The sequence below is a fragment of the Acomys russatus genome, chromosome 20 (genome assembly GCF_903995435.1).
Source record: "Acomys russatus chromosome 20, mAcoRus1.1, whole genome shotgun sequence".
NCBI classification, from domain to species: domain Eukaryota; kingdom Metazoa; phylum Chordata; class Mammalia; order Rodentia; family Muridae; genus Acomys; species Acomys russatus.
In genome coordinates this window covers 43,440,479-43,453,351 of record NC_067156.1, presented here as the reverse complement: position 1 = coordinate 43,453,351, position 12,873 = coordinate 43,440,479, and the positions used below count along the sequence as shown (strand labels likewise).

Below are 12,873 nucleotides of genomic sequence, written 5' to 3'. Positions count from 1 at the left end.
CATGTGAGTGCTGGTGCCCTCAGAGTGGGAATTGAATTTGGGTTCTCTGCAAGGTAAACAGGTGCTCTTAACCACTGAGCCATCTGTCCAGCCCTGAGGTATATGATTTTATAGGTGTTAGTTTATTTAATTTTTAAATTTCATGTATATATGGGCGATTTGTCTGGCATATATCTGTGCATGTACATGCCTATTACCCAAGGAGGCGAGAAGAGGGCGTCGGATTTCCTGGTACTGGCGAAACAGATGGCTTGTGAGCAGCTACTTGTGGAAGGGGAATCCAATCCAGGTCTTCTGAAAGAGCAGTCAGTGTTCTTAACCCCTGAGCCATCTCTCCACCCCTGCAGCACTGTTCATGAAGCTGGGAGCACAGGATAGAGTTGGCGTGCTTTGTCCTTTATAAAATGTCATGGTCTGATTCATTACAGTTTACCTAAATGCCAGGAAGTGGTCCATAAAGAGCGAGCCTGAAAGTGCCAGAACAAAAGATTATAAAAACAATCATCTAGAAATAAAAAACCTTGTGTTTTTCCAGGAAGACTATATCTGGTTTTACACATCTACTTTGCTAGCAGGTGTAGCCATGTGGAGATATTTCCCTGGCGGAGAACCAAGAGGAAAGCTGAGAGCTTTTCAGCCATTGGCCTCTGAGGGAAATGGACATGCAGCTTTTCCAAATCCCCACTATAGCCAAGTTCGATGCCGAGCTGTCGCTGTGGACTCTTCACAGTTGTCCCTTTGTTTTAATCACCTCTTTCCTAGACAGATTTTTAATTTATTTATTTATTTATTTATTTATTTATTTATTTTTGGGTTTTCGAGACAGAGTTTCCTAGACAGAATTTAAGGCATCGAGCCATTTCCATGTGCTAATGGAAGGTCCCAGTTCTCTAGCCCTGTTCTTTCCTCCTTTGACTAAACCAGGGGAAGGGATATTTCCAAGGCTTTTTTTCTTTTCTTTTCTTTTTTCTCTCCTTTTTGGTTTTTCAAGACAGGGTTTCCCTGTGTAGCCATGGCTTCCCTGGAACTCACTCTGTAGACCAAGTTGGCCTCGAACTCACAGATCTGCCTGCCTCTGCCTTCCAAGTGCTAGGATTAAAGGAGCGCGCCACTACCGCCCGGCTGACCATTATTCCTTTTTCTCTGTTTGCCTTTTTAAAAAGGATTTATTTGTTTATTTAATATGCATTGGCGTTTTGCCTGCCTGCATGTCTACGTGAGGGTCCTGGAACTGGAGTTAAAGTTGTGAGCGACCATATGGGTGCTGGGAATTGAACCCTTGTCTTCTGGAAGAACAGCCAGTGCTTTTAACCACTGAGCCATCTCTCCAGTCCAGAACTTTTTTTCTTGCGGCCATAGTTGATGTACAGGTGGGATTCCTACCAACTATTACATGGCCCCTGGGAAGGGAAATAATTAGTTTTTCAAATATGACTTGTCCCAAATGACTACCAAATTCTTCTTTAGAAACCCACTTTCATATCATTTGTTATTTTGTTTCATTATTCACGTATGTGCTCATGAATATGTATGTGTTTGTGTGTGTGCAGTTGTGTGTGTGGGTAGTGTGTGTGCAGAGGCTGGAGGCTAGTGTTGAGTGACTCCCTTTTTATTGATTCAGCAAGATTGGCTAGCTAGTAGGCATCAGGGATCCACTAATTCTGCCTTCCGTGTGCCAGGATTATAGCACGTGCCACTGTGCCTAGCTTTTTGTGTAGGTGCTAGAGATCCAACTTAGGTCCTCATGTTGTGTGGCAACCACTTGCTGGTCATCTTCCAAGCCCCCCATTTGTTGTTGTTTTAAATTAATGATTATTGTTAACATTGAAGTATAAGGAAGATGAAATCTCAAGGGACTCAAGCCCCTTCAAATATTTAAATATACTGTCACTTTCTTAAAAAGCCTCATTCAAGGGGCTGGAGAGATAGCCCATCAGATAAAGGTACCTCCGGTCATAGCTGATGACCAGAGCTTAATCCCTGGCACTCACATGGTAAAGAAGAAAGAACTGACTCTCACTTGTTTTCTGACCTCCACACACTTGCCATGGTACATGTGAGGCTACACACGCACGCGCACGCACGCGCGCGCGCGCGCACACACACACACACACACACACACCATAATTTTTAAAAGGTCACAGAGAGACATTCAAATTCAATGAGTAAATTGTAATTAAAAAGCTCTACTCAAGGGCTGGAGAGATGGCTCAGTGGTTAAGAGCACTGGCTGCTCTTCAAGAGGTCCTGAGTTCAATTCCCAGCAACCACATGATGGCTCGCAACCATCTATAATGAGATCTGGTTCCTCCTTCTGGCCTGCAGGTGTACATGCAGATAGAAGTGCTCATATACATAAAATAAATCTTAAAAAAAAAAAAAAAGCTCTACCCAAAAATCCGTTTAGTGTCTAGGGATGTAGCTTCTTCGATAGAATGTACATCTAGCAAGCACTCATAATGTTACACAGACTGCACGAGGGAGTCACACACCTGTAATCCAGAGGTGGAAAAACAGGAAGATCAGGTATTCAAGGTCACCTTTGGCAAAATATCAAGTTTGAGGCCAGCCTGAGCAAATGGTTGCCATACTCTGTCTCAGAACCACAAATCCATCTGGGCAAAAGGCATACCTGCCTATGCTTAATCCCATGGTGGAGGGTTAGAGGAAGCGGAGCTAGAAGGGAGTGTCGGTATCCTGTCATGCCTACTAATGAACAAAAGGTATCAATCGCCACTGATAGTAGCTTTTGAGGTTTCCTAAGAATCAAAAAGCTGTGTGTGCTGACCTGAAACGCATACACTTCTCTTATCAAGTGTGCTAATAGGATTCTGGTCAAAAGGCACCATCTGAGCCCAGACAGACATCAAGTGACTGGATTTAGCACATTAATTTAATTAAGACTGCATATTTTGTGTGGGTGAAGATTGGGTGAATTAGTTCATACACTGATGGTGGGAATGTATATTTAGGATAATAGTCTATACTTTTTGTTCTTTTTACTTTTAAAGTTTAAGTGAGAGAGAGAGAGAGAGAGAGAGAGAGAGAGAGAGAGAGAGAGAGAGTGTGTGTGTGTGTGTGTGTGTGTGTGTGTGTACGTACAGGTACCTGAGAAGGCCAGAAGGCACTGGATACCTGAAGTTATAGGTGGTTGTAAGCTGCCTGACATAGGTGGACCCAATTCTCAAGTCCAGTTCTTTAATTTCTTTAAAAGTTTATCATACACTTGTCATGAGATACAGAATTTCAGTTCTTGGCTGTTTTTCAAGGAGAAATGAAAATACATGCCTATACAGACTTGCACTGGGATGGTTATAGTGGCTTTACTTATTTATATTTTTAAAAGATTTATTGTTATTTCATGTGTATGAGCGTTTGCCTGCATGTTTGTATGTCCACCACATATGTGCAGTGCCTACGGAGGCCAGAAGAGGGAATTGTTTCCCCTGGAGCTGGAGTCACAGGCAGTTGTTGGCTGTCATGTGGGCCCTCTGCACGAGCAGTAAGTGCTCTTTTTTCTGTAGTTATCTTGAGACAAGGTTTCTGTGTGTAGCCCTGGCTGTTCTGGAACTCTCTCTGTAGACCAGGCTGGCCTCAGACTCAAGAGATCTGCCTGCCTCTGCCTCCTGAGTGCTCCGATTAAAGGCACGTGTTGCCATGCCTGGCTGCTGTAAATGCTTTTAACGCTTAGCTATGGAGCCATCTATCCAGGACCAGCAGTTTTATTTACAATAAACTAGAGTAAACAACCCAGATGCCTTGGGAGGTAAAGCATGCCTGAGATGAACTGTTCAGATGGACTGCATTGTGGGCATGGCATTGCACTCCTAAGTGCCACTACATGAACAAGTAAGAGGAGGAAGATGGGGCCTGGAGAGATGGCTCTTCCAGAGGTCCTGAGTTAAATTCCCAGCAACCACATGGTGGCTCACAACCATTTATAAAGTGATCTATTGCCCTCCTCTGGCATGAAGGTGTACATGCAGTCAGAGCACTGTACGCATAATAAATAAATAAATAAATCATTAAAAAAGAGGGGAAGATAGACGAGAGAGAGAGAGAGAGAGAGAGAGAGAGAGAGAGAGAGAGAGAGAGAAGTAGAAGAATGTGGGCACCATGTTGTCGCTGAGGGCCATGTCTGGTCAGTGGCCATGCATCCACTGGGATCTGTTATCACCAAAGGCCATGTGGATGTCCCTGGTCTTGTCTGTTGCCTGGGGCCTGTTGGTGTCTGAGGGCTGTGCAGAGCTGGCCCCACCCCTTACCTGCTGTAGCACTCAGGAGAGTGGTCACACCTTGTCTGGGAAGCACAGTAGAGCTGCAGCTGGTGTCATGGGCAAGGGTGAGCCATCCCTACAGGGAGAGCTCGCCTGCCACTTATCTGCCATGAGGTGGCATGGGTGAGGGAGAGGTGCTCTTACCCCCCCACCCCCCACTCCACCTCTTGCCACCTGTGGCAGGCAGGAAAGCTGCCCCCCACCCCGGGTCATGAGAGTGGGAGAGTTGGCTTTGCCCCTCACTGGCAGGCCCTGTCTCTGACCTAGACAGCATAGTAGTGCTGGCCCTGAGGGTATGAGCAAGGGAGGGCTGGCCCCACCAGTCGCCTGTGGTGAGGTGAAGTGGGTATGGGGTGGTCCCAAGGTCAGGAGAGCAGGAGAGCTAGTCCAGCCCCTTGCCATCTGCAGCTCTTGGGAGAGTGGGCCAAGGGAATTTGCAGAGGGCCAGAGGCTGAGAATACAGGAGGAGAGGAGCTTGGGGCCCAAGCTTCTTAGGGAAATAAAAGCAAACAGGTGTTGCTACACTGATATGTGCACAGGTGGCCTAAGGGACATTCAGAAACTGACAAAGCAACCTTCTGAGTGCATTCTTGTAGCTCTCTGGAGAGCCTACAAGATGCTTAAAATAGGAAATGGGGCTGGAGAGACAGCTCAGAGGTTTACAGTCACCTGTAAGTAGACTTCCAGGGCATCTGATGCCCTCTTTTCGTCTTCATGGGCAGGGTGGACATACATACACGCAGGCAAAACGACTTCCATACAAAATAAGGTAAAACAAATCTTTTTTAAAAATTAGGAAGAGTGATGGCAGGACGAACGGATACACATTTCTCCGTGTCTTGGGGCCACTTTCAGAAGGAATTGTCAAAGGGAGGCTTTCTGGCAAGATTCTTAAAGACCTAAAGGATAACGAGCTGTGCGGTTCATAAAGACCCATTTCTACAGCGGCTTTATCTGCAGGCAAGTGCTATCTCATCTCGCCCTTGTCATTACTATATTCAGAGCATTGGTGTGGTGGATGCTCTGTGTATGTGTGTGTGTATGTGTGTGTGTGGGGGGGGGGGTGGGAAGAGCAGCTACATTAAGTGGTTAGAAACAGACAAGATAAGGAAAACCACAACAGAAAAAGAGGCTTTCAGACTTCCTTCTTACACTAGAAAAGGCTTTGCATCTAGCACGCACAAGGACAGCCTGGAAACCCAGCGACTCACACATGGTGGCATTAAGCTGCCTGTGACTGATGCAGTGGTAGGGACATAGCAAGTGTGATGGCAGCCTGGGCCATCCCAGTTAATCTGGCCACAGCATTAGCACCAGGGTTCATGCTTGAAACGACACACGAGTGACAGTCCAGATGGCCCAGTGGGTAAAGGTGCTTGCTGCCACACCTCGTAACCTGGGACTCATATGGTGAGAGAATCAAGTCCTGCAGGCCGTCACTTGATTTCCACATACGTCACACATCTCCACACACAGTACGTATACTGTGCCCCCTCCAAATAGAAAAATGTAAAAAGTAGTAGGGGAAGCTGCCCATAAAAGGATATTCTAGGCTGGTGAGATGGCAGGGGATTCTAATGGGGAGGCGTTTCAGATGCTTAGGCAGGCAAATGATGGCAAAATCCCACCATATACCTTCCTAACAGATCTGCTATCAGAAAGCTTAAAAAAAAAAAAATTCTTGGAGGCTGGGTATGGCGTATGCTTTCAATCCCAGTGCTTGGAAGGCAGACAGGCAGATCTCCGGGAGGAGCTGGGACGGTAAGACCCTATCTCAAAAACACTACTCTTCCACACAGAACTGATTTTTATCTGATGACCTGCTAAAATGAATCTCTAGCCGGCAGAGCACTAATAGTAGGGTTGGAGAGGTCCTAGTACGGAAGGTGCTTGCCAAGCAAATCGGACAATCCAACTTTGATCCCCAGAAGCTGTAGTTTAGAGAGAGAACCCATGTTCTCTTTGCCTGTGCACAGATAAAAATAAACATGCTACCTGTTTGAGGGAAACTACTTGTTTTAGCAGCTCTACCATATTCACACTGGTGCTTTTTCTTTGGTACTTTCAGCCTTGTTATTAAAATGGGTAATAGAGGGGCTGGAGAGATGGCTCAGAGGTTAAGAGCACTGGCTGCCCTTCTAAAGGTCCTGAGTTCAATTCCCAGCAACCACATGGTGGCTCACAAGCATCTATACTGAGATCAGGTGCCCTCTTTTGGTGTGCATGTATATGTGCAGGTAGAGCACTGTATACACAATCAACCAATCAATCAATCTTTTAACAAATGGGTAATAGAATGGCAAACTATCTTGGCTGAGGTCAACCACCTCAGAAAATGTCAATCAAGCCTAGGAATCAAACACTTGCCTACTGATTTCAAAGCTCTTTTTCTTTCCTTGATACCCCAGAAAACTAAAAAAAAAAAAAAAAAAAACTTTTTTGACTTAAAAATAAATCCTCTGTGGTGGTGGTGGTGGGGAGTGTGAAGGCGAAAGTCATAGTGTGGAAGGAAGGAGACTTAAAAATCGCAGCACTTCTTAGGTAAGAGAATTTACAAACCCAGGAAACAGTGATAACCAGAGTGTTTTAGGCAATGAGTATTTATTAAAAGCCAGTGCTCCAGGCACAGTTACCCAGTAGGCTGACAAATACAAATGATGTAACCAATCCACTTCCACTTATTAGCTTATTTGATTAAACAAAATACATTTCATAGAAATGATTATAAAACGCATTGCGGATAGAATGTTTTATACTCACAGATCTCATGGTACCCTAAATAATTATTAATAAAAACCAGCCCACCCATACTGTAAGTAAAGTTAGCAGACCACCACTTATTGCTTTATTGTAGGAGAAAGACATCCAATTACCACGCTGAAAGGGGTTGTAGAGTCCAACAGAGACATCCTGCTTTGATGCTGCTACCATAGTCCACTTGCAACCTTAGGAACAAGCACTTCCCATCGCACACTAAATTACTATGACAACTTTTGGCTTAAAGATTAGTTTTGGTTTCAGAGTGAATCTAATTTAATATTTCAGTCTCACACCTCAAAGATTCCTGATCAGAGGTGGGGAGCAATCACTCCAGTTATGCATACTAGAGACGGGAACAAAACAGCGCAACAAAGATGGCACACATAATTCACTTTACTGGACACGCTTACAAAACTGAACTGAAAAATTAAAATGGGTAGATGAAAGAAATCAGAACATAAGAGCAGAAGCGGGGAGGGAGACAAAAACGCAGGTATTTGAAGCAAGCCTGCTCATTTGGAGACATTCACCGCCTTGTTGGAGGCCCATGGCTAATTCCTCAAAGGACCATACTGAGTTTGCTGGTGTACTGAGTACCGTACCCCATAGGTCTGAAGGTTGGCTGGGACGGGTGAAGGGGGCGAAGGGAGGCTGGGAAGGGCTGAAAAGCATGGAGTGTTACCGAACCATTACCATAACCCAAGCGCTACAGGTGTCTTCCAGGACCTTGCTCACCTCCCGAGATGGGTCTGTTTTCTTCAGGCAGCAGCAGAGACAAGGTCAACTTTTATTGCACAAAAGCAAACTCTTTCCCCCTTCCCCCCCACAACCCCCTCCCTGAGCTGGAGACCTCCAAGGGCAAACACATCTGGATTCGCAGCCTCTTGCGCCTCTGGCCAGCAGGGGGCGCACAACAGACTCTCGGGGGAAGCACCTTCTTCAAGGGGAAACGTGAGGTATTATGTTGGCCCCAGCAGCGGGTCACTCAGTCACCGTTCTCAAGCAGCTTCTGTAAGTTGTTTTGTATCTTGAAACAATAAAAAGAGATGCTGTTGTTATACAGTGAAATATGTATCTTAAGACTATATTTGCCACGTTCTGGAAATTCAGGGCATCATTCTACCTAGAATAAAAAGCTATGCAGAGGCTGAATTTAAATAAAGCTTGGCCCTGTGGTTTTAAGTAGCAGGTGTGTCATAGTGCTTAGCAATTCTGTTACACATTACTTTGCATAAAAACCACAGAAATACTGACTCGCAGAGAGACCTGAAGACTACAGTGGGCATTAAAATGCTCTCACAAAACACAAAATAAGTGAATTTTAAAGGCATTCGGAAGAGAAGGGTGTTGTACCCTTTTAATCCAGTATACAGTCTATACAGTGAGTTCCAGGACAGCCATGGTTACACAGAGAAATCCTATCCGAAAACAAGCAAACAACACCCCCCCTTTCCCACACAACAAACCAACCAAACTAACAACAACAACAAAACAAAAATTTACCAATATTATGATAGGAGCAGAGAAGCCCATGGATCTAAAGAACGAATTCTCCCCGTGGCCTGGCATGTATGTCCTTCCCACAAAACCCGTGTTGAAATGAAACCCCCAAAGCCCAATGCCTGTGGTATGTTGAGGTGGGGCTTTGTCCTCAACTGCATTAGTGGTCTGATAAGAAGAGATACCCAAGGTAGCCAGCATGCTGTTTCATCATGGAGAGTCCCCATTAGCAAGAAGTCCTTCCCTAGGTATGCCCTCCCAACTTTGAGCCTCCCAGCCTCCAGCCCCGAGAGCTTTATCTACCTATTTTTTTTTCTTTATAAATTACCCAGTATGTGGCATTAAGTTTTAGCACTGCATAACAAACTAAGCCATTGTTTGGAGGAAGTCTATGGTAAACTATAGGGTGCTCAGGGTAAGCAAAAAGCAATGGGCCTGGGCTGTGTAAGAGAAACAAGACCCAAAGGCTAGCTCACAACTGTCTATAACTCCAGTTCTGCAGGGAGGTGGGATGGGTGGGTGTTCAAGTCCCTCTCCTGGCCTCCACATGCACTGCATACATGGGGTGCACACACATACATGCAGTCAAAACACTCAATTACATAGGATTTTAAAAAAAGTGTGGGGAGAGATGGCTCAGTGTGTCAGAGCGCTCGCTGCTTTTGCAGTTTCTGGCTTCCAGCATCTGCAAAGTGGCTCACAACTGTCTGTAACTCCAGTTCCAGGGGATCTGATGGCCTTTTCTGCCCTCCCTGGGTACCACACTCACACTGGTGCTCTTTTTTTTTTTTTCTTTTTTGTTGTTTTGTTTTTTGAGACAGAGCTTTTCTGTGTAGCCCTGGCTGTCCTAGACTCTGTAGACCAGGCTGGCCTGGAACTCACAGAGATCCACCTGCTTCTACCTCTGGAGTGCTGAGATTAAAGGCGTGTGCCACCACACCCGGCTTCACATGGTGCTCTTATATACATGCAGGCAAAAGACTTGTACACGTAAAATAAGTCTTACAGAAGGAATGAAGAAGGAAGGAAGGAAGGAAACCGAGCAAGCCGGTAAGCAGCATTCCTTCCTCCGTGTTCTCTGCTCCAGCTCCTGCCTTGCCTTGCCTGGATGAAGGACTGTACCTTGTAAGGGGCAGCAAGCCCATCCCCTCCCCCACCCAAGTTGCTTTTGGTCAGTATTTTTTTCATAGCAGCAGAGAAGGAAACTAGGACAGTGGACCAGCATCATTTTGCCTGTGACCATCATGAAGGCCCTGTAGTGTTTCTTAATTCTAGCTTAGATGCTTAGGGGCCAGTCCTGGCTGCCAAGCCTGACAACCTGAGTCTGATCCCGGAAACCCATGCTGACGCCCACTAATTGCTGTCTGACTTTTACATTTGCAGGGGCATGAGCACACAGACACAAAGATAACACACACACGCACACACACACATGGGAAAAAAACCAAACAAACCCCCAAAGCCTTGCCTTTCCTGGCCCCCATTTCTGCTTCATACTACCCTGCCTAACTCTCAGGAAAAAACAGGAACAGAAAGGAACTAAAATAAATATCCACCATATATAAACACACCTGTAGAGACAAGCACACAAGCAAAACCCAAACAAAAGAGACAAATAAGCAATTGATAGCCAAAACCCCTGTGGCCAGTAAATATATGCAATGTTGATTTTCAGGAGTATTGGAAAATATAAATAGTGACCATAGAGATGGCTTGGCGGGTAAAAATGCTTGCAGCTCAACTTTATTGACCTCTTATTTCTGTTCCTGGAACCCACTGAAGAAAGAACTGACTCCCAAAAGTTGTTCTCTAATGTCTACATGTGTTCAGGGGCACATGCGTATACCCCCTCACATCCCATAATAGTAAATGGAAAATATAAAGACCATTCATAAATGAGGTTCAACTTCACAGTGTCAGACGGGTAGGCAGGGCCACCAGCATAGTGTGACTGAAAGAATGTGGGGACTTCTGAGGGTGGACTTCATGGGGCTTGAGGAGGGGGGAGCAGGTGGGAGTTACTCTTGGGTTTCCTGTGAGGGTGACCGAAGGAGCAGTGACAACCATGAACAGAAACAGGGGAGTCAGAGCTGGCTTAGGTTTGACCAGTCTCTGATAGCAGGAAGGATTTGCTGAAAACAGCTGAGTCAGGTCTCAGAATTTCCCACAGTATTGCCTTTTCCTTGCCAGGCTGTGCCAGGCAACGGCTCCGCGGCCTCTGGGAACATTTGGGCCCACATCTATTTTTTACAGCCTCTGCTTTGGGATACAAGGGGTCGCCTTTCATTTCTAGCCTCCTTAGCTGCCTGGCTGGGCTGGGTTGGAGCCTCACACTGACATGCCAGCTGCCGATGAGGAATGCCCCCCTCTGTTTTCTGTTCCCTTATTACAGAACCTGGTGTCCTTCCAGGGCCTGGCGGGAGAGCAGGAAGAAAGGCGAAGGAAGGTGAAAGGATTCTGTGTGCCTCTGATCCAAAGGACAAATTTACAAGGCTGACAAAGTAAAACTGGAAAACAACAGCGCCCCACTCCAGAGAGTGGCAGGTAAAGGATTAATGCGAAAGGGCCGAGATATTTGAAAGGAGAAAAACGCCCTGGGAATTAGGTATCTCTAGGAAATTTATGAATGGTTATCCTTTGCTTATTCTTCCTCTTATCATCTTTTTTAAACCTATTTTTATTTTTAAATATATTTTATTAATTTATTCATATCCTCTTATGATCTTATTTAGACCAAGAATGCCCTAAGCTAAGGACAGAGTTGACCCCAGGAAGATACTTCAGAGGTAGAAGCCCAAGTAGGCAAAAGCAGATTGATTTATTGTTAAGACTGAACCAACACCTTCTTGCGTGGTAGACATACTCTACCACTAAGCCAGTCCCAAGCAGAGGAATTTTGTTCCCCCTAAGTCAGGGTTTCTTGGTGTAGCCCTGGCTGTCCTGGAACTTGCTTTGTAGTCCAGCCTGGACTCAAAAATTCAGAGATCCTCCTGCCTCTGCCTTCTAAGAGTTGGGGCTAAAGGCATGCATCACCACACCCAGCTTCTTAAAAAAAATGATTTTATTCCTTTTTATTTTATGTACATTAGTGTTTTGTTTTCATATATGTCTGTGTAAGGGTGTTGGGTAAGTTACAGACAGTTAGTGAGCTGCTATGTGGGTGCTGGGAATTGAACCCATGTCCTCTGGAAGAACAGCCAGTGCTCTTAACCACTGAGCCATCTCTCCAGCCACTAAAACAAGCAGAAGACTTCTAACTACACTTGGCCAGAGGTTCAAATTCTAGATTTCCCCAGTTCACAACCTCCTTTCTCTGCCACCTTGAGCAGGGTAATTTAAAGCTTTATTCTCTCCTTATGAGTAGTAGGATTAAGCCCAATATTTTTTTATGAGCTGGATCCCCACCCTGCAGCTAGTCAGTAGTCTCTAGGTGACTCCCAAATGAATCTCTCTGTAAACCCCAGAGTCATGGATCGCTTACCAGTGGACCCACATCCAGGCAAGGATACAAATGATATATCAACCAATCTTTAATTCTCAGAAAATGAGATTAAATTCTGTTTCTTTGTAAAAAACAAATGTAAAAGGCCAGTACCCTGGGGAGGCAGAGGCAGGAGGATCTCTGTGAGTTGCAGGCCAGCCTGGTCTACGAGTTCCAGGCCAGCCAGGGTGGTTACAGAGAAAATGTGTCTCAGAGTTTATAAAAGGCCAGTCAGGGATGGAAAGGGGGTGACCAGAGTGCTCCTGCACGCAGGAAAATCCCACTTACCTTCTCTAATTTCACTATGTTAGCTGTAAGCTCCTGGCAGAGGACCTCCACATTCAACTGTACTTGTGATCCCAGACCTGACAGCGGTGTCTGCCTGTGAGGATAAAGAGAAACAGTAGTAAAAGCAACCACGGCAAAGAAAGGAACGGAATGTGGGCAGGTGACGTCTCAACGGAAAACTAGGCTAGGGGAGAGGACCAGCATCATTTTGCCCATGACTGTCCCAAAGGCACGGTAAGCCCCAACTCGAGGCTGGATGTCTACAGATCTAAGTTCAGCTGGGACCCTCTCAAGCCACTTTTCCTCAAGTGCCTTGGTGTGCCTTGGCTTGCACACACAAGTCAGACAACTCTTCTCAAGCTCCTGGTTTCTTAGAGTCTTTGTTCAGATCTTAACACCCTCCCCGTCCTCAGTGTAGCTACGTGTATATCAAAGATGGTCTCAGCCATGGGAGAAAGAGCCATTTACACTAGAGTATTCAAAACGCCAGGGAGTCTCTTTACCTACCTAGCTAAAGTTCCACAAAGCCATGAGCCCCAACCCCAGTTCTTTCCTTAAATATACAAA

General features: G+C 45.6%; 2 protein-coding genes across 5 annotated transcripts in view; one reads left to right on the top strand and one right to left on the bottom strand.

The window, feature by feature from the left end:
- The window catches only part of Aldh7a1 (aldehyde dehydrogenase 7 family member A1), a 58,767-nt gene extending 47,820 nt beyond the window's left edge, over positions 1–10,947 (top strand). The window contains exon 18 of the mRNA XM_051163249.1: positions 10,930–10,947. Within this exon, the coding sequence (XP_051019206.1) occupies position 10,930 (1 nt within the window). The 3' untranslated portion in view covers positions 10,931–10,947. The remainder of the gene's footprint in view (positions 1–10,929) is intronic.
- Positions 6,840–12,873, bottom strand: part of Gramd2b (GRAM domain containing 2B) — a 97,865-nt gene continuing 91,831 nt past the window's right edge. For 2 of the 4 annotated variants that reach the window (XM_051163250.1, XM_051163251.1), the window contains exons 13-14: positions 12,307–12,400; positions 6,840–8,064 (exon numbers count right to left, since the gene is read on the bottom strand). In XM_051163250.1, the coding sequence (XP_051019207.1) occupies positions 8,023–8,064; positions 12,307–12,400 (136 nt within the window). In that variant the 3' untranslated portion in view covers positions 6,840–8,022. The remainder of the gene's footprint in view (positions 8,065–12,306; positions 12,401–12,873) is intronic. The other 2 variants (XM_051163252.1, XM_051163253.1) reach the window with 1 other exon arrangement.